Source organism: Muscardinus avellanarius, assembly GCF_963383645.1.
Source record: "Muscardinus avellanarius genome assembly, chromosome: 1".
Taxonomy (NCBI): domain Eukaryota; kingdom Metazoa; phylum Chordata; class Mammalia; order Rodentia; family Gliridae; genus Muscardinus; species Muscardinus avellanarius.
Window position 1 is genome coordinate 195,148,253 of NC_137786.1, and position 21,277 is coordinate 195,169,529.

General features: G+C 45.1%; 1 protein-coding gene across 1 annotated transcript; it reads right to left on the reverse strand.

Annotated features, from left to right (window-relative positions):
- Positions 1 to 15,509: 15,509 nt before the first annotated feature.
- Positions 15,510 to 20,247, reverse strand: DBX1 (developing brain homeobox 1; the record flags this gene model as incomplete). The annotated part of the gene is made up of 4 exons (XM_080696073.1): positions 15,510 to 15,872; positions 16,796 to 16,998; positions 19,148 to 19,246; positions 19,881 to 20,247. The coding sequence occupies 4 exons, from the start codon at positions 20,245 to 20,247 to the stop codon at positions 15,510 to 15,512; spliced, it is 1,032 nt and encodes a 343-aa protein (XP_080552199.1).
- Positions 20,248 to 21,277: the final 1,030 nt, after the last annotated feature.

Genomic DNA, 21,277 nt, shown 5'->3' on the forward strand with positions numbered 1-21,277 from the left:
GCATCGGCCCAGCAGGGGAGGGCGCAGAGAGGTGCATCCGGGCCCAGGAAATGACCTGACAGTCACAGGAGTGGGCTGTGAGCACCCTGGCAGCGTTGGGTCCAGGTGAAGGCTGGAGGACTACCTGGCATTGTAGCACAGACGAGTCCCATCTCGGTTGGCAGGTGAGTCCTGGCATCCTGACGCTTGGCTCACCTGGCAGGATGGCGAGTAGAGGACACCGTTGGAAGAGCACTGGGGGTCTGGAACCCGAGTACCTGCCACTACCCTGGCTGGCACCTCAGAGAAGCCCATCTACTCGGGGCCATAATTTCCTAACGAGGCAGATGGGTTCATTCAATTGTTCCCTAATGTAGCTAATGCCCCTGGCCAGAAAGCATAGTGTAAACCCAGACTACAACTTCCTCTGAATGAGAAAGTGATGGGAGTGGTCCAGAAACCCCCAAACTCCAGGCTCCTGCCTCCCCGGGCTCCATTAGGAGCCGCTCTTTCTACCCTACACCACCAGAGGGCAGCAAAGCCCAAGCAATGTCAATCCCCCGCAGATCTCTCTTGTGGAGTAGACACAGTCTTGGTCTCTCTTTCTGTTTGTTCATTTTTGGTACTGGGGATGAAACCCAGGAGTATTCTGCCTTCGAGATACACCCCCAGCATTTTAAAATTTTTGTTTTGAAACAGTATCTTACTAAATTAGTGAGGCTAGCTTTGAATCTGTAACCTTCCTATCTCAGCCTCCCAGGTACTGGGGTTATAGGCTTGCTATTCCACACCTAGCTCATAAAATAATTTTAAAGGATGCGTTATGACCCTCAGAAAATAGAACATACTATTTGGGAGACTGAGACAGGAAGATTTCAGGTTTAAGACCAGCCTCAGAAATTTAGCAAGTCTTTCTCTCTTTCTTTCTTTCTTTCTTTCTTTCTTTCTTTCTTTCTTTCTTTCTTCTTTCGTTTTTCACCACTGGGGATGGAACCCAGGGGCATTCTACCTCCAAGTTACAATCCCAGCCCTATTTTTTTATTCTTTATTTTTTATTTTTTTATTTTTTGGGGGGTGGAACCCAGAGGCTTTCTACCTCCGGGCTATATTCCCAGACCTTTTTTTAAAAAAATATTTTATTTGGAAACAGGGTCTCACTAAATTGCTGAAAGCCTCACTAAGTAGATGAGGCTGGCTTTGAACCCTTGCGATCCTCCTGTCTCAGCCTCCCAAGCGTGGGGATTACAAGTGTGCGCCACTATGCCCGGCTTTATTCTTTATTTTGAAACAGGGTCTCACTGGATTGCAAAGGGCCTCACTAGCTGAGGCTGTCCGCGAACCACGATTCTCCTGTCTCAGGCTCCCAAATGCTGGGATTACAATCATTTGTGTGCCACCATGCCTGGCTAAGACTGTTTCAAAATAAAATATTAAAAGGCCTGCAGTGTAGCTTGACTGGAGAATGCCCTGGGTTCAATCCCTGGCACTTAAAAGAAAATGTTATTTCTCTGCCATCATTATCACATCAGTTTTTGAGAGGCTGCTGAGGTCTTGCCAGGCTGCAATGTCGTTCTGATCTGTGAGTTGCCAATGTAATTGTTGGTGATGGATCCCGCTAGGAGACCTGGGTCCCATCTAGACACTGCCGTGGACTTGTCTTGTGACCTTCAGGGATTATTCCCCATCTCTGGGCTCAGAATGGTCAGGTGTGAAACAAAGCCACTGCCCAGGGAGATTTTTTTCACCTGCCGGGCTTTGTGGTCATTTCCTTGGCTTTTCTTTGCCCTGCATCCTGATATGAATCTGGGCCTGCCTCTGGCGCTGTGGCGATGGAGGAGCTCTCTCCGGTGTCCTTGGGGGCAGTGGCCGCCTTTGCAGAGCCATACCACTGGAATCTATCTCCCTCCTTCTCTCTGGCGGATGTTGGAAGAAGTCTTGATCCAAGGTGAGAGGCAGCCTGTTTTAATGCTCTGTTGCCTCCATCTTGAAATTCATGGTCATTTTTTAGTGAAGGAGCTTCCAATTCTCATCTGCACTAGGGCCTGTAGATGAGGTAGTAGATCTTGATGAGTCATACTCCTGAATCCCCATTCACTGAGCCACAGGTGGGGGATAATCGACCACACCCAGACCACACGGATCAAGAGAGAGGAAAGCCAGCTTGCCAAAGGAAAACTGAAGTGAAGTGCTGCCCAGAGGGGAGGAACAGTTGCCATGTCAACAAGATGAAACAGAGGTCCACGCAGACTTGGACTGGGAAAGCTCCATCAATTTAACCTTTGAGTCTGAGCTCTCCTGCACCTGGAGCAGCCTCAGGCGTGTGGTCCCATGCCACAGCCGTGGACCTCTGCCATGGCCTGTCTACCTGTGTCTCCTCCTCATCCTCATCGCTGGTGAGCAGAGAGAGGCCTGGCTAATGCCCCCATGAGGTTCGGGTGCCTGGAACAAAGCTGGACTCCATTAAGTAAATGTGAGAGGGACAAAGGGTGCAGAGAGAGAGAGTAAAGAAGGAATCTCAGGAGCATTAAGGCTAAGTAACAGGCAGAAAAAGGGGTATTGGGAGGAAGGAGGCCTAGTAAAGCAGGCATGGAGGGCCAGCTCCACAGGGCCGAGAGGAACACCCACAGCCGGCGCTTACGCGGTGGGAGCAGAGCTCCGTGTGCCCAGAATCCCGTGCTTTACTTTGTAGGTGTGTGGATGGTAGTGGTGCTGAGTGATTCTGATACCAATTTATGAGTAATGTGGGTTACAGCAAATCTATTGTTTGGGGATAGTTATTCTCACACATGGTGAAAAAAGAGAAAAATACAGAATTGTAAGCCAAGAACCCTGCGCTATGTATAAAACTGGAGAGCATCCATGTGGCCTTGTCACTGGGGAAGGGTGGCTCCTTCGGCTCCGAACCAGTGGAGTCCTTGGCTTGCGTATAGAAGAGTTTTAACATGTGCCAGTCAGAGACAAAGACGGAGATTTATTTAGGAAAGTGAGAAAAACAGATACAAGGGCGAATATGGGCCACCCCAGAAGTGCCTTTGGGAGCATAGGGTCCTTATTTTATAGGGAGTTTTCAAGAGGATGGGCAGAAGGACGCGTGTGAGGATAGCCTCAGTTTGATGGTCCTGAGGTGGTCTCTGGTGGTCAGTCCTCTTTAGAGTCCTCAGGCTGATCATATGTAAGCTGAAGAGTGTCCTGAGTTACATGTTTCTCAAGATATCTGTCTTGTTGATCATGCCCAGGGCAATTATAGTTTCTTTCAATTGACTCTAGCATCTATAGATTTCCCAGGAATTTGGGAGAGACAAGCCTGGGAAAGAGAACTGGTTTGGAGAGTAAAATTGAAGAACTTCAGCATCGGGTTCTTATATCAAAATTATATTTTACCTTTCCTTCCTGTCTCTTGTCTCCTTTCTACTTTTTTTTTTTTTTTTTTTGCATACTGGGGGTGAAACCCAGGTGCATTCTACCTCCGAGCTATACTCCAGCCTAGTTTTTATTCTTTATTTTGAAACAGCATCTCACTAAGTCGCGAGTACGTCACTAAGTAGCAGACACTGGCTGGGAACCTGCATTCCTCCTGTCTCAGCCTCCCAAATGCTGGGAATACAAGTGTGCACACCACTCCTGGCTCACCTATTTACTTCTTCCATCCTACATCAACCTCTCTCTCTCGCTCCCTTTCTGTCTCTTTACCTAATAAATTGGATAGAAAAAATAGAGATAGAAATAGAGATCAGCATGAAACATACTGCAAATGGATACACTTAGCATCAGATCTTGAGTTTCAAATATTATTCTTCCTCAATTGAAAAAAAGCCAAGACAACAAGCTTCTTCTTGGCTGATTCTAAGCGTGAAGCATAAAAATTGCAAAGCAAGCTTTAAACATCTTATTGGTTAGAAAGCATAGAAGTGCACCGGGCGTGGTGGCGCACGCTTGTAATCCCCGCGCTTGGGAGGTGGAGACAGGAGGATCGCGCAGGTTCGAAGCCAGCCGTGCTGGCTTAAGAGACCCTGTTTCCAAATAAAAATATAAAAATAGGTCTGGGAGTGTAGGGTTTCCAGGAACCCCAGTACCACCAAAGAAGCAGAAGAAGCAGAAGCAGAAGCAGAAGCAGAAGCAGAAGCAGAAGAAGAAGAAGAAGAAGAAGAAGAGAGAAAGAAAAAGAAAAAAAGAAATCATAAATGTGCTCAAAAACTGCTGGAGACGTGCAAAGTAGATAGAAGCCAGTTTGAAGGTACTTCTACTACTGGCTAAATATGAGGTAAGTGGGCACCAACAAAAATGATGGTAGTGCCGGGCATGGTGGCACACACCTATAATCCCAGTACTTGAGAGGCTGAGAAAGGAGGATCACAGTTTCAAGGCCAGCCTCAGTAACTTAGTGAGACCCTCAACAACTTAGCAAGACCCTGTTTCAAAATCAAAAATAAAATAGAGCTGGGAGTGTAGCTCAAAGGTAGAAACCCTTGGGTTCCATCCCCAGTACCACAAAACAAAACAAACCTTGAACTTGGGATCCCCCTGCCTCAGCCTTTTGAGTAGCTGAGATTACAGTGGGCATCACAGCACCCGCTCACACCCAAAATTTATCTAACTGAAGTTATATATCCTTTAGGGTATTTCAAATAGTCATTTATTTTTCATAAGTAAATCCGCACATAGTTCTATAGTTGGCTTTTTCACAAAATGATACATTCCTTCACCCCCCCCCCTCACCTTCTCCATTTAATTCACCTCCACAACTGGCTGATTCTTTCAGTCCCTCAACTTTTCTTCATCTGCATTGCATTTCCAGACCACCACAATTCCTAGCTGGCACCAACTGCTATTCAGCTTTCACTGTTCCCTATAAAATAGAGCTAGTACATTCTTCAGTTCATTCTTCGCATAATATTCAGGATGTTTAAAAAAACAAACATGAATTCAGCTTGGCATAATGGTACATCCCTGCAATCCCAGTACTTGGGATTGCTTTCTGAGACAGAAAGGTAGCAGGTTCGAAGCTAGCCTCAGCAACTTAGCAAGGCCCTCAACAGCGTAGTGAGAACTTGCTTCAAAATGAAAAATAAACTTGGGCTGGAGTTATAACTCAGAGGTAGAATGCCCCTGTGTTCCATCCCTAGCACCATAAATAAAACCCCACAAAAATATACTCACCATGTCAATTCATGCTTGAAACCCTTCAGTACTTTCCTATCCTGCATAGAATTAAATCTGAGTCCCTGAAGGGTTCTATGAAGCTTCGAGGAATGTTGTCTAAGAGACTGATGAATCTCTGGACTTCATTTTGCTCCAGGTCATCAATCACATCTCTTTCCTTTCTCCTCCTCCTCCTCCTCCTCCTCCTCCCCTTCCTCTTCCTCTTCCTCCTCTTCCTCCTTCTCCTCCTCCTCCTCTTCCTACTCCTTCTTCTTCTCTTCTTTCCTCCTCTCTCCTCCTCCTCCTCTTCCTTCTTCTTGTGTTATTTTGTGTTTGTTTTTGTTTTGTTTTGGCACTGGGAATTGAACCTAGGAGTATCTGCCTCGGAGCTAAACTCTCAGCCCTTTTTATTTTGAAACAGGGTCTTGCTAACTTGTTGGGAGCCTTGCTAAGTTATAAAGGCTGTCCTCAAACCTGCAGTCCTCCTGTCTTGGCCTCCCAGGTATTGAGATTACAAGTGTGTGCCACCAATGCCCGGCTCTCTTGGAGCCCATCAAGCATCTCCTACCTTGTGAGACCTTTGCAGGCTCTGTAGTGGGCTACCTGGAACACCCTGTTCACAGTATGTGCCTTACCAGGTCCTTCAGCTATCACCTTCCTAAAGAAATGTCCTTGGCTGGATCTGCATGTATGATATTTCCCCTCACAGCCCTTCTTGCAATTTGTAATTACACCTGTTCATTGATTTAGCAGTTCTTTTCCTTCTCCACTGGGCTACACACACCCTGTGAGCAAAGCCCCATCCCCGGGAATAATCAGATATTCAGACACAGAGCAGGCCCTCTAGATACTCATTAAACAAAGGAGTCTGACTTAGAGTAAAAACCTTAGTTTAGGCCGGGTGTGGCGGCACAGGCTTGTAATCCCAGCATTTGGGAGGCTGAGACAGGACTGCGGTTCCATAACAGCCTCAGCTACTATTTAGTGAGGCCCTCTGCAACTCAGTGAGATCCTGTTTCAAAATAAAGAATAAAAAATAGAACTAGTGGGTGTAGCTTGGAGGTAGAATGCCCCTGGGTTCCATTCCCAGTACCACACAAAAAAAAACACCTTAGTTCAAATACCATCTCCCTGCCAAAAGACAATGCTATACAGCCCGGAGAGAGCAAGTGTCTTTCTGAGACGACGTGGAATATAAAGATGAGGAAACCGGCCCCAATTATCTCACGAGGTTGTGGAAATCAAATAAAATGATGTAGGGTGAAATTCTAAAACGGCACAAATGCAAGGGGTTAATTGACCACAGAGGCAAAGGGTGCATATGAAATTGTACAAGACCTGCCATCTTAAATACGGGCCAGTAAAATGGGCTTCTAGAAACCAGTCTCCCTGAAGCCTTGTCAGGAAGAACTGTTTATTCGTGGTCTTTTCCTCCCGTAACTATGGCATTAAAGGAAAGTTTTCCTGAAATACAAATCTTGGCACTGCTTACATCATCAGACCCAGTAAATGAGCCCTTTGACTTGAGAATGGAGAGTTTAGTGGCAGCTGCTAGTTGAAATGAAACTTTTTACTCGGAACAAACAAAACACAGCTCTCTTGCCCCCTGATCTCATCTGCTTAGTGTGTTACTGATGGCTGGGGTGTGGTATTTACAGAAAAGTTTAGTAAAATGTAGGGGGTGGCCATGTCCTTTCACATGAGGATGGCCGGGTGGTGTAAATAATCCTCTTTTAATCACAGTCCAAACATGGTCCTAAAACAAGATGTTTCTGCCAAAAGAAATTCCAGGAGGCTTTACCCTGCTGCGGGGTGTGAGGGAGCAGGCATGAGCGAGTTCAGTAATAGAACCATCAGCTCCGCCGATGTAAGGGGGTGGGTGGGGTATCTTCTGTGGCTTAGGATTGCCAAAGAGCAAATTGAAATGTCTTCTAATGAGTACCTTATTCTGCTAGTACTTTTGCCTTTTAAACTATAAAGCTCATGACTCCAAGCAAACAAACTAGGTTAAATATTTTGAAAGAGTGGAGATCATTTTAGCTGCCCTCTACCTCCTCCAACTTCCTTACTATTAATAGCTTCCAGTAGGTCGCATCTGCCACACCTACCACATTTGGACCAATGTTTATACAGTATAAAGTCAATACTTTATTCAGATTACTTTAGTTTTTACCTAATGTCCTTTTTCTCTCTTCTGAATGGGATGCCGTGTTGTATTTAATTGGGATTGGTTTCACATCAACCATAAAAAGTAATTTTTTCTTCATTTCTATTTTTAGAGATATAGGGAATTGAACCTGGGGGTGTTCTACCTCTGACCTACACCTCCAAACTTTTTATTTTGAAACAGGATCTCACTAAGTTGCTGAAGGTCTTGCCAAATTGCTGAGCCTGGCCTCAAACCTGTGATCCTCCTGTCTCAGTCTCCCAACTGCTGGGATCCCAGGTGTGCACCACCATGCCTAGTTTTACCTGTCTCTTTTTAATGGATAGGGGTTAGTATTTTTTTTTTTTTTTTTTGGTGGTACTGGGGGTGGAACCCAGAGGATTTCTACCTCCGGGCTATATTCCCAGACCTTTTTTTAAATATTTTATTTGGAAACAGGGTCTCACTAAGTTGCTGAGAGCTTCACTAAGTAGCTGAGGCTGATTTCGAACCTGCGCGATCTTCCTGTCTCAGCCTCCCAAGTGCAGGGATTACAAGCGTGCACCAGCACGCCCGGCTAGGGGTTAGTATTATAACCTGTCTTGAAGATGATGGCTATCACAAATAATGTTTATATTGTTCTGTTAGAAGTTGTTCTTTTATAAAATTTTAATAGCCAATAAAAGTTACAAAGTTTTATAAGGAAAATACAAAATGATATTGTTAGGAGTCAAAAAGAATCCAGTCCGCATAATACTTCTGAAAATAGTAGATGACATGAATTACTTTACACTTAAATTTGACTTGATTATAGATATATTTATTTTTAAGTTATTAATGCCCAATATAATTATTTTTGACCATCAGAGTGGCATTTTTCAGAATGCAAAATGTTTGAATACATTTAATTTTCTTTGCTTAAAGAAGATGATCATAATACAATTAGGAATACTAAATGTAAGCCTGAAAAAGGCTATCACTATTAATAATTTTTGTTTATAGGATGCCAGCTTGGTAACATGTTTTCTTGTTTTGCATTTTAGAAGGCTTGTGCATTTTAGGAACATAAATACATTCAACATACAAAGAAGCCAGTGTAACAATCTCACAGCTCCACATAAGCTAACACACACACACACACACACACACACACACACACACACACATATCAGCTTTTACTTCTCAAGTAAAATTCAGAATCCATGTCTTCAAAAGAGAACTATAATTATGTGGGTCTACATATGTTAATTGCACTGAATCACATAATAGCTTTAGACTTCTTATAACCTTAGGAAATATTTGTAATAACTACAAAGACACTTATTACCAGGTGTACAAATGCTTCTCATACATACAATAACAAAGTATGTCATATTGTATAAAGGAGAGCACCTGTCATGTTGCCTGGCATGTATTATGCCTACACACCTATAACTTTATAGACTCTTCTAGAACATTTAGATAAAGCTCAGCTACAGGGCATATTTAGCTTCCATATGTATACACATCTATTTTTATAGATATACAGGGTATCAGATATATCACAGTAACCTAAAATAATAGTTGTTTAAGTAGAATTACAAAGTGATCCTTTAAAAAATTTTTAAACAGGTAGGTGCATAAACAAACCCTGAATTTTTAAAAATATATCTTCTTTTTAAAGTAATGAAATCCTAATATACACAAGAAATAACTTTGATATAACACAATTCCCTCAGGAACAAGATACGGATGCCCACTATCACCACTATTCAGTATAGCACTCAAAATTCTAGCCAGAGCAATAAGGCAAGAGAAGAAAATCAAATAAATACAAATAGGAAAAGAAGAACTGAAATTATATCTTGTTACAGATGGCATGATCCTATACTTAGAAGACCCCAAAAACTCAACCAAAGACTTCTAGAGCTGATTAACAAATTCAGGAAAATAATGCGCTATAAAATCAATCTAAAAACTTCAGTAATTTTTCTATATGCCAAACCATGAATCCACTGAAAGAGAAATCCAGAAAACAATTTCATTCACAATAACCTCAAGAACAATAAAACATCTAGAAATAGATCTAACCAAGAACGTAAAAGACCCCAATAATTAAAATTATAAAACACTAAAGAAAAAATTGAAGATCTTATAAGATAGGAATATCTCCATACTCTGGGTAGGCATAATAAATATTATCAAAATGGCCCTCTACCAAAAGTGATCTATAGTGCCATCCCTATCAAAATACCAATGCCATACTTCAAAGAGCTAGAAAAATCAGTCCTATATTTCATATGGAAAAACAAAAGACTCAGAATAATCAACACAATTCTCAGCAATAAGAACCATGCAGGAGGCATAATACTTGACTTCAAATTACACTACAGAGGTATAGTAATAAAGCAACATGGTATGGGCACAAAAACAGACACATAGACCAATGGAACAGAATAGAAGATACAGAAACAAAAGAAACAAATCCACACACAGATAGCCCAATGATGTTGTTGTTGTTGTTGTTGTTGTTGTTGTTGTTGTTGTTGTACTGAGGTTTCTGGAACCCCTTCTCCAGGCTACACTCCCAGACCCATTTTGTATTTTTATTTTAGAAACAGGGTCTCTTAAACCAGCTAAGCTGGCTTTGAACCTGCACGATCCTCCTGTCTCCGCCTCCCAAGCGCGGGGATTACAAGCGTGCACCACCCCGCCCGGCTAGCCTATTGATTTTTGACAAAGGGGTCAAAAACATATATTTGAGAAAAGACAGCCTTTTCAACCAATGGTTTTGGGAAAACTGGTTATCTATTTGTAAAACATAAAATGAAATCCTGATCTCCTACCCAGCATAAGCATTAATTCAAGATGGATCAAAGATCTAAAAATTAGACCAAAAATTTTTAAATTACTGGAGGAGGGCATAGAACCAACACTCTACCATACAGGCACTGGTAGAAACTTTCTCAATAAAACCCCCAAGTTCAGGACATGAAAACAAGAATTAGTAAATGGGATGACATTAAACTAAAAGGTTTAGTAAAGGAAACCATAAAGAGTCTAAAGAGAAAGCCTACAGAGTGGGAGAAGACCTTTGTCAGCTACTCCTCTGACAGAGGGCTAATAGCCAGAATATACAAAGAATTGAAAAAACACTAAAAAAAAAAAAATCAAGAAACAGGCATCTGAACTAAATAGATACTCCACAAAAATACAAATGGCCAAAGAATATATAAAAAGATGTTCAACATTATTAGCAATCAGGGAGATGCAAATCTAACTCCAATTAGAACGACAAACAACAATAAATGTTGGCAAAGTTGTAGGGAAATAGGAACTCTTATATACTGTTAATGGGATTGCAAATTGGGGCAGCCTTGATGAAGATCAGTGTGGAGATTCCTCAGAAAATTGGAAATGGCTCCAGGATATGATCCAGCAATACCACTCCTGGGTATCTTTCCAAAGGGATTGAAAGCAGAATATTAGAGTGATACCTGCATGTCCATGTTTATAGCAGCACAATTCACAATAGCCAAATCCTGGAACTAACCTAGATGTCCATCAACAGATGAATGGATTGTAGTCATGGGATATACTTGGAATGGAATTCTACTTATCAATAAAGAAGAACAAAATTATTTTCAGGAAAATGGAAAGATGAGATTAGATAGTTACAGGAAGTGAAAGTTCATACGTTTTCTCTCATATACAGAAGCTAGGGAGTAATCGGGATACCAGAGGGACTTCAGATAATGGTGGAGAAACCTCAGTGGAATGATGGAGGGGACAAGAGGAGGTTGGGGAAGTAGGGAGAGGGAGAATTAATGAAGGGAACATTTCTATTTTGTACATATGTGAAATTACCAGTGCCAATCTCAGTAACATGGAAGAGAGTGGGGAGAGAATAGGGGGGAAGCTGACCAGTGCTGTGTGCGTGTAAGACCCCATCACTCTGAACTACATTATGATGTGAAACTACACTGCACCAATAAAAGTATATATTTTAAAAAATCTTTGTTCTTAGCCGGGCGTGGTGGCACACGCTTGTAATCCCCACGCTTGGGAGGCGGAGACAGGAGGATCGCGCAGGTTTGAAGCCAGCCGCGCGCTGTCTTAGGAGACCCTGTTTCAAAAATATAAAATAGGTCTGGGAGTGTAGCCCGGAGGAAGAAGGGCTTCCAGGAATCCCAGTACCAGCAATAAAATAAAATAAAATAAAATAAAATAAAATCTTTGTTCTTTAAGTCAGTTCTTTGTAAACTTTGCTAAGAGCAGACCACTGCAAACAATTGGATTCTACCTATAAATACATTTTATTTTATTTTTATTTCATTTTATTTTTGGTACTGGGAATTGGACCTGGAACATACAACCCAAGCTTTTTTTGTATTTTTATTTTTAAATAGGGTCTTACTAAGTTGCTGAGTCTTGCTATGTTACTGAGGCTTTCCTTGAACCTGCAATCCTTCTGTCTCAACTTTCCAAGTACTGGGATTTTCAGGTATGTGCCATATGCCTGTCTTTTATAAATGCCCCTCCCCTCGTCCCATGGTACTGGGAATGGAACCCAGAGATATTCTACTTCTGAGCTACACCCTCAGCCCTATTTTATTCTTTTATTTTGAAACAGGATTTTACTAAGTTGCAGAGGGCCTCAAGTTACTGAGGCTAGCCACAAACCTGTGGTTCTCCTGTCTCAGCCTCCCAAGTACTAGGATTATAAGTATGCCCAATCACACCAGCTTATAAATGCATTTTAAAATTTAAAGTTTCTTTAGAATTTAGTCATCAATCAAAATATCCAAACATATTATCTTATGTTTTTAGATAATAAAAATAGAGAAAATAAAAGGCATTTACAAATCCTTAAAAAAAAACAGATCTGACATATTAAAAAGAGATCTATACTTGCTGTCAAAAAATAAAGCAAACTAGATTTTTTGAGAGATAAGGACCAGGAAAAAAAATGGTACATAAACTTTCAGACATTAATTCATAATCTTTACCTGCTAAAATAAAAGCCTTTCTGTTTTCCCACTTTTACAGTGTATGAAACATGTCTTTTTTAATCCTCCTGTTAAACTCATTTTGAAGCTGGGTGTGGTGGCACACGCTTGTAATCCCAACATTTGGGAGGCTGAGACCTGAGGATGGTGGTCATGGACAGCCTCAGCTACTCAGTAAGGTCCTCCCCAACTTAGTGAGACCCTGTTTCAAAATAAAGAATAAAAAATAGGGCAGGGGGTGTAGCTCAGAGGTTGAATTCCCCTGGGTTCCATCCCCAGACCAACCAACCAACCAACAAACAAACAAACACTCATTTTGAAATCTAGGTTAATAAATGGACAGATATTAGGCTATACGCAATTATAAATAAACTTAACCTGTTTTTACTGAAGGCTAATTGATATCAATTTAACAATCGCAAATTTAAGTCCTATATTTTGATGTGAATCTTTTTTTTAACAAGGCAGGAAGTAAATTTTTTAACAAGAAAGTTTATATGTTTAGATAAGTGGTTTTCCAAGTGGAATCTGGGGAGCCCTGAAAGTCCCCAAGTCCCTTCCACATTTGTACAGTGGATTTCCCTGAGGGCACAGGTGTGCTGATGTCTCCCTCTGACAGGATGGAATGTGTGCCATACATTTTTGTGTTTCCTAGAAACTTTTAAGATTTCCATGCACATTTAGACTCATGTGCATTTTTAGAGATAACCCATTTTTTCCTTAGTGCTCTTACTTGCTTTCTTCAGCTACACCTACTACATCTGTAAACCCATTATCTTACAAAAGGTTATTTTGAAATTCCCAAATTTTTTGAGTCTATATAGAAACATAAGAAGCACACCTTGTGGTCTTGCTTAGCAATAATATTTAAAATATTTTAGCAATGTTCAGACTTAACAATTTTATCACAACTGCTATAATTTAAAATTTTTATTTTCTACTTTAAGCTAAAAGAAAACTTATTTATCATATGTTTTCCTTATATTTAAAGATAGATTGTTAAGCCAGGCGTGGTGCACACTTGTAATCTCAGCATTTGGGAGGCTGAGTTCAGAGGATCACGGTTCGTGGACAGCCTCAGCTACTTAGTGAGGCCCTCTGCAACTCAGTGAGGTCCTGTTTCAAAATAAAAAATTAAAAATAAGGCTGGGGGTGTAGCTCAGAGGTAGAATGTCCCTGGGTTCCATCCCCAGTACTACGATAAATAAATAAATAAATAAATAAGACCTGTAGTCTCCCTCCTAAGTACTGGATTATATGTATGTGCCACCATACCCAGCACAGTTTTCTTTTTTGAAAGTTGGGGTACAGGTTAGGAGCACAAAGAAATATGGGTCTGTGTGGCTGATGGGATAGAAAATGATCTCTCAAAGGGCACAAGAGCTCTCCTCCCCCAAGATTCTAACGTAATATTCTTTACTTTCTATACTGCTGGTTAAATAAGCAACTCTTGCTGAAAACAGGTCTTTAAAGAAATTTTATTGGCAGACTCTAGAGTCTGTATCTGGGTTACTATGTCATGCTTATAGATGGTATTATTAAAACAAACCAACAAAAAATAGTCATATACAAAAGGAACTAAATCAAGACCAATTTTGAAGCTTTCCTGGGGAATAAGAATATGCTCCAGAAAGGAAAAGAAAACCCATTACACACTTAAGTCACTAGATTGACTTGCATTGATTTAGATTTTCTTTCTTTTCCCCTCCTCCTCCTCCTCCTCCTCCTCCTCCTCCTCCTCCTCCTCCTCAGTCATCATTGTCATCATGGTACAGAGGGTTGAACCCAAGGGCATTCTACCCCTTAGCTATGTACCCAGCCCTTTTTATTATTATTTTTATTTGAAAACCAGGTCTCACTAAATTGCTGAGGATCTTACTAAGTTGTTAAGGCTGGCCTTGAACCTAGGACCTTTCTCTTTCAACCCGAGTACTGGAATTACAGGCATGTGCCACTGTGCCCACCTTAGTACATAATTTTGGTCTTAGAGGAGAGGATTATTGCAAACTCAACCTTTTGGTACTGCTTTCCTGAAGCTATTTTACTTATAAGTATGGCTATTTTATGATACAGCACAGTAGAAAAGGCACTGGATTGAGGAGCCAGAGATGGATTCTTGTCCCAGCAGGGCCACTTATTAGCAGGGTAGCTTTGGACACTCCTCAGCTCACCTTCTCAGGCTAGAGTAGCTCCATTTGAGCTCTTAAATTCTGTGAATTAATGACATCATAGACCATCATACACATTCTACTTTTTATTTGGCATTTTTGTCCATTTGATACATATATACATATATAAAATCTGTACATGGCAAAAATACAAAATAAGTATTTCCTTATAAGTTATGCAATCAAACAACTACATTTTGAAAGTCGAAAAAACATTGCAAAAAGAGCAACCTAGCCATTTCTTTATAGTCATTCACAATAACCATGGTATACAATATCCATACAAAACATATGTACAAAATAGTGTACAGTTCATAAGAGCTGTGCAAAGACAGCCAAGTTCAGTTAAAAGAGTCAAAGCGGTTTATGGCTCCCTGTCCACATCCCACTCAGTGTTCAGGAGCTTGACAGCTTAGCAACATCTACCCAGAAATAATAAAAGGACACAAGCCAGTGTGCTTGATGCATATATTATGGTTGTAGAAAAATTTTAAAAAACGCTTAAAAATACACGGGGGTGGGGGAGACTGCCTCCTCTCCCCTTGCCCTCCCCTTTTAGAGTAACTTCTTTCCCCCAGAAAGCAATCGGAAATAAAAGCCTCAATATTTTTGTTTCCCTTAGACCAGAAGGCACAGGTCCATAATCTTTTCGAAACACTCGTGCTTTCTAAGGGAACTGTAATGGAAGACAGGGATGGGCTGGGGTTGCCGGAGTCTGCGGTGGGATGGGATACCCTTGCTCCTGGGCATGGAGACATGAAGAGATCAGGGAGGTGCAGGGGTCTTGGAGTTAATTCTGTGCTCGGTGTTTTGACTCCACACCCACCTGCCCACAGTATTTAATGAGCAAGTTGGAGCAGAGCCCCGTAGAAAGTTAAGACTGGGACAAGATCTACATTTTGGGGGAGGGAAGGCTGTTTGGAGGTGGTGTCGAGGAAGAAATGTCTCTTTGGGACATCAGAAGGAGATGCTGCTCCTACAGCCTGGAGTGCAGCGTCCGGGAATCAGGGACGGAGCGCGGCGCTCCGTAGGATCCGCCTCTTTGATTCCAAAGCTCTTGCGCACGAGTACGGGGCGCGGAAGGGGCTTCTAGGACACTGTGATTTCTTCTTCCTCGTCGTCGCCCTCCTCTTCCTCCTCCGAGTCCGAGAAGTCCGAAGGTTTGCCCGGGCTGCTCGAGTGCGTGGGGGAGGCGGGCAGCGGCCCCTCGAGCTGCGGGTCCCGCACTTGCCGCGGGTCTGCGGACGCGAGATAGCCCAGGCGCAGGCTGGGGCTGCCGGCCAGCTCGTCCTCCTCGTCATCCCCGGGGCCCTTCTGGCCCACGTCGCTGAGGTCCGGGTGCGGATTGAGCTTGGTGGGGAGGGTCTGTTCACGGCAGCCCCCGCTGGACAGGAGCTCGCGCTCCTTGGAGTTCCGCCATTTCATGCGTCGGTTCTGGAACCAGATTTTCACCTGGGGGCACCGGGGAGGGCGGGAAGAGCGCAGAGCAGGGTCAGCGCCCTAGGAAGCGTGGGATGGGAGGAAGGCCGCGCCCGCAGGACTGGGGAGAAGTGGGAGGGCTTCGTCTTCTCTGGCTTCACCTGACCCGCCATTTCTAAAAGTGACTGCGACGGGTTCCAACATTTACTCCACCCCCACCCTTACTTCTCTAGCCCCATCCTCTGGGACGCGCCCAGCTGAGTGGGGTGGGACGCGGCCACCCGGAGATGCGAGGGCGGTGTGCATATGGCGGGGGTGGGGGGGAGGGAAGCAGGCTGATCCCAGAAAGCTGGCTCGTCTAGACCTTCCTTGGTTTTCCCATCTGTGTGGCGGGCCTAGGAACTTTTTTTTTTTTTTTTTAAACTGGGGATGGGACCCAAGGGCATTTTATCTCCAAGTGACACACCCAGCCCTATTTTAAAATTCTTTTTTTTTTTTTTGTATGTGTAAACTGGAGGTGGAACCCGAACCCAGGGGCTTCCTACCACCAGGCTATACTCCCAGACATATTTTATACTTTATTTGGAAACAGGGTCTCACTAAGTTGCTGAGAGCCTAAGTAGCTGAGGCTGGCTTCGAACCTGTGCAATCCTCCTGTCTCCGCCTCCCAAGGGCTGGGATTACAAGTGTGCACCACCCCGCCCGGCTTATTCTTTATTATTATTATTATTATTTTTTAAACAGGGTCTCTCACTGAGTTGCAAAGGGGCCTCACTAAGTAGCTGAGGCTGTCCAGGAACTGTGATCCTCCCTCCTGTCTCAGCCTCTCAAATGCTGGGATTGCAAAGGTGTGCCACCACGCCAGGCTCCCTACGCCCTTTTGGAGAACCCTCCCAGCCCAGGGGCTCGGGCCGGGCCTCGGTGCGGGGGAGTGGCTGCGGAGGGGCCGCCCTCACCTGAGAGTCCTTCAGGCCCAGTTTGGCCGCCAGCTTCTTGCGGTCGGGCTTGCTGATGTACTTTTGCTTCTGGAACATTTTCTCCAGCGCCTTGCGCTGCACGTCGGAGAACACGGCTCGACGCAGCATGCCCCGGCGCGGCTTGCCGCGGGCCGCCAGCGGCCAGGAGAAGGTCCCGGGGATGGGCACGACGCTGGAGGAGCCTGCAGGGCGGGGGGCGGCTGAGTGGGAGTGCCCGCGGGACCCGGCCCGCCCGCCCGCGCCGCCCCCCCCGGGTTGCGCTCGCCTCTCTTCTGCGCCTTCATCTCTTTAAAGAGCCCCCATTTCTCCCCCTGGAGAATAGGCTAGGAACCTACAAACCTGCACGAGTGAAAGGCTCCTTCCGCCCAAATAACTCTCCCTTTCAACCGTGCAAACTCGGATTAGGAAAAGCCACGAAACAGCCCCCCACAATCGCCTGTTGCGTTTTTCCATTCTAGGGTCCCCGGGAAGCAACCCTGCGTCGACCAGCTCAAATAGCAACAGAAAAACGAAGTTAAAAAATAAAATGTCCATGTGGGGCCGCTCAGTTTCCCCTCTGAGCTTGGATCACCTTGGTGGCTTTTTGCATTCTTTAGATGAAAATGGGGTATTTTGCTGGGTCGTTAGAGGGAAAATCCTCTCTGGTTTTTTTTTTTTTTTTTGAAAGAGCCAATCAGTATTCATCTTTATTATATTAATCTTTCTTCCCCTCACCCCACAAAATGTAAAGAATTCATCCAGAATACTTGAAAAGTGGCAGCTAATTAGCACATTGACCGCTTCCCAATGGGTATTGGCATGATAAAAAGGGGGAGAGTTTCGCTTTAAGGGAGAGAAAAAGAAAAACAAAAAGAAACAGAGACTCTAATGAAGCGTGAATGGTAATTGTGTAGTAATGAACTAACAGAAAAAGACTGTGGACAAGCAGCGAAAGCCATATATTACTGGGACAAAAGAGATTTACACTTTCAAACTAAACACAACTGCAGGCCAAGACCATTGGGAGAATACTGATGGCAGAGCCTCCTCTCCCCCAGTCGTTCTCATTAAATGGACATGAAAAGCTATTTATAAAGCTCGGGTTGTTTTTGTTAGAGCATTGAGAGGAGGGAGAAAGGAAGCAAATTCCATTATCAGCAGGACCATGAATGTTTGGGGAGGGGGTTGGTGAATTCTCTCTCCCCCTTTAAAAATCAATTGCTGGTTTCTTTTGCTTATATTTGGGACCGGGGCCCTGGGCCTACCCATCCCCCACCAACCAGGCTCCATCTCTCTTCTCTTTATAAGGGCTTCCCTTTCTCCGGAGTTTTGGCCAATTAGAGAGTTTTTGAGCCACAGTTTGGGATCGACAACGAGATTCCAGAATGAAGCCCTCGTGGAAATGGCGTCAGGTGTTCTCCCTTTAGACAGGGACCCATTATGGACCGCTTTCCAACTGCTATTTACTTTATAAGCCCAAGGATCTTTAAAAAGATAAGCGCAGTCTGATGCCGAGGTGCGGGAGATGCGTGCCTGTTATCAACCCCAGTGCTTGGGAGGCTGAGGCAGGAAGATCGCTGGTTTGAGGCCGGCCTCAGTAATTTAGTAAGCCTCTATTTCAAAATAATAAAAGTCAGGGTTTGTAGCCCACTAAGTGATAGAGTGATAGAGTGCCCCTAGGTTCAACCCCCAGTACTCCCCCGACACACACACACACACACACACACACACACACACACACACACAGGGTAACAGGAGAGTATGAGAAAGGGTTGGAAATAGAAAGTGGGGGTTGGGGGAGAATCTAGTCCCCCTACTCCTGAACGACCCCCGCAATCCCACACAAGAGGGCACCCCATGTGGTCTTGTGAAAAGCCCGAGTCCTGAATGAGTCTTAAAGAGAAATTAGCCCCGGCTGGTAGGTGTCTCTCTGCGGCGTGGAGGGGCGAGGGCCGGTCTGTGTGTGGCTGCCCGGAGGAGCTGACCAATTGGTCATGGTGCTGAAACCTTTGTGGAGAATCGTGGCCAAGTGCACTGACTCTGTGGGAAAGCGGCGGCGTGAAGAGCTGCCGACAGCTCCTCGCCGGGAAGGGAACCGCCTCAAATTGGGACCATGACAATTCTTGCTAATTTGTAGAGCAGGGAATTGGTGCAAAGTGTCAAGCAGTCACCGCTTGTGCTAAATAGGGCATCAAATTGGCGCGACGGATTCGTGAATGTTGTACGCCTCGCAACCTCTGAACCAGAGCGTAACCCCGAGGGGTGGACGGAGAAATATGGCTTCGGGGCCCGGAGCGACGGCGCGGGCTGGGGCGCCGCCCCGCCTCGCCCTGGGGAGCCTGCGAGACCTACCTGGGAAATACGACCTGATGAAAGGTTGAAAGGAGCCTTCAAAGTAGGGGAAGGCGAATGTTTTGGGAGGGAGATTCTGGAGCAAGGCGGGGGGTGTTTCTGGGAAAGAAGAAGAGAGAAAATTTGATTACATACTTGATTATGTACAACACGACGAATACATGATATGACTTAACACTTCCGCTGGTTTTGGCGGCATCTTTTGGAATGTATGGACAGGCTACAACTTTCTAACATCGTTTCATGTGTAGAAATGCTTCCCCCCCCAAAAAAAAAAATAGTCCTGTGAGACGCCCCTCCCGTCGCCAATCCCCATCCTTGGCATTGAGATGATAGATCAGCCCCGAGCAGGGAAGAAATGGCAACTCTAAAATACTAGCTTTTATCCAATAAGTATATCGCCGAGGGCTGAGAAAAAAAAAAACAAAACAGTCTCCTAGAAATGAGCGCAGAAACAAGGCCGCCGAGGGAGGGGCGCGCACGGAGCCCGCACCCACCGCGCGCTCACGTTCACGAAGGGTGGGGCAAGCCTGGAGGCTTTTCTCCCCGGAGTTGGCAGGGCTTCGCCCTCACAGTGCCCGGCGTGGGGGATCGGAGTTCCTGCGTGTGCGCTTGCACTCGTGTGCGCTTGCACTCGTGTGCGCTTGCACTCGCTCGGCAAAGGAAACTGAGTCCGGGAACCTGGCGAGCGCTTAGCGCCCGCGCGGGCCCTCGGCGCTCTGCCTTCACTTACCAGTTCTGGGCCCCGAGGAGAGGATGGCATTCACCCCAAACTTCAGAAACGTGGGCTCGTTGGCAGGGGAGAGGGCAGTCTGAGGAGAGCTGCCCCGCCTGCTGCCCGGGCTCGGGGAGCCCAGGTCCGAGGTCCCCGAGTCGGTGACCGCCGCAGGCGCCCCTTGCCTGGGAGGCGACGTGGCCGCGCTGGGTACGTTTCGGGGCAGGTAGGTGGGAGGCCGGCTGATGCGGATCAAATCCTCCACTAGGAAGCTCGAGTGCCCAGAAAATGCCGACTGAAGAGACTGGGGCAGCGTCAAGGTGGGCGTGGGCCGCAGGAGGCTTGGGTACCCCGCGGAGGGCGCGAGGAGCCCTGGGAACATCATGGCCGGGCGGGCGCGGGGCGCGAGAAGTCACCCTTCTTCCCGTAGCCAGAGGGTAGATGCCTCGGTTCCCGCCCCTCCTGTTCCCGCGGAGGAGCCCTCTCCCGGGCTTAGCAAACGTCCCCAAGTAACGGTCCCACTTGGGCGCCTGCGAGTCCTCCGTGGTTCTCCCGTCGAGGTGATGGTTTTATAGTGGCCCGCCCGCTCACGCGCTTTGAAAAGTGACGGCGCTGACAATGAAGTTCAACAAAGTTCTCCACTCGAGCTTCATTCGCTGGAGGCTCTGGGCCCTCTGATTGGCGCAGGGGTGCAATTTATGATTGGATTAGTCTTCATAAGCATAGCCCGCACAATGAGCCGGCGACAAAGGCCCGCGCGCATCAGTTCTGCATATCGACCGCCTCTTTGCAATACAGTGTGCCCCCAAAGCTCTTGCCCGGGGTTTTTTGTTCCGAAGCAACACCGGGGCTAATTAAATGCCTATTTAGAAGTTTCAGATGACATCTTGCCTCAAAGAAAAAGAATTCTTTAAAGAACGCACTAAATTTATTTGTAGCTCTCCTGTTGAGCCTGGAAAATAAATCAATAAATATTCATAGAAATACATCTCCAGGCTACGGGTAAAATAGCCCCCCGTGTGTGGGGGGACAGTGGAAAATTTTAAGTCTATGAACATGGAAATAGACTCCCTCTCTGGTTTCTAACCCTGCTACCCCAGCTGAAGCTTAAGGCAGATGGAAGGGATGGGTTACACCAGTGTTAGAAATCTCACTCTAACAGCCCAGTGCGATTTGCACTGGAATATTGGATGTGTATCTAAGGTTAGGGGCTTCTTAATTTATTATTTTACTTTGTGAGAATGATTTGAGTTTGAGAGTTGGTAGGTACCTGTGGTAAAACAAGTCCTCTGCAAACTCCCAGCAACTTGGGGAAAATGATTCCCAGAGAAATTTCTCCAGGAATCTCTGTTAGGAGCGCTGGCTAGCTCACTTGGGGGAAGAGCCCAGGAAAGTGAGGCCCCCGCTGAGCTCCA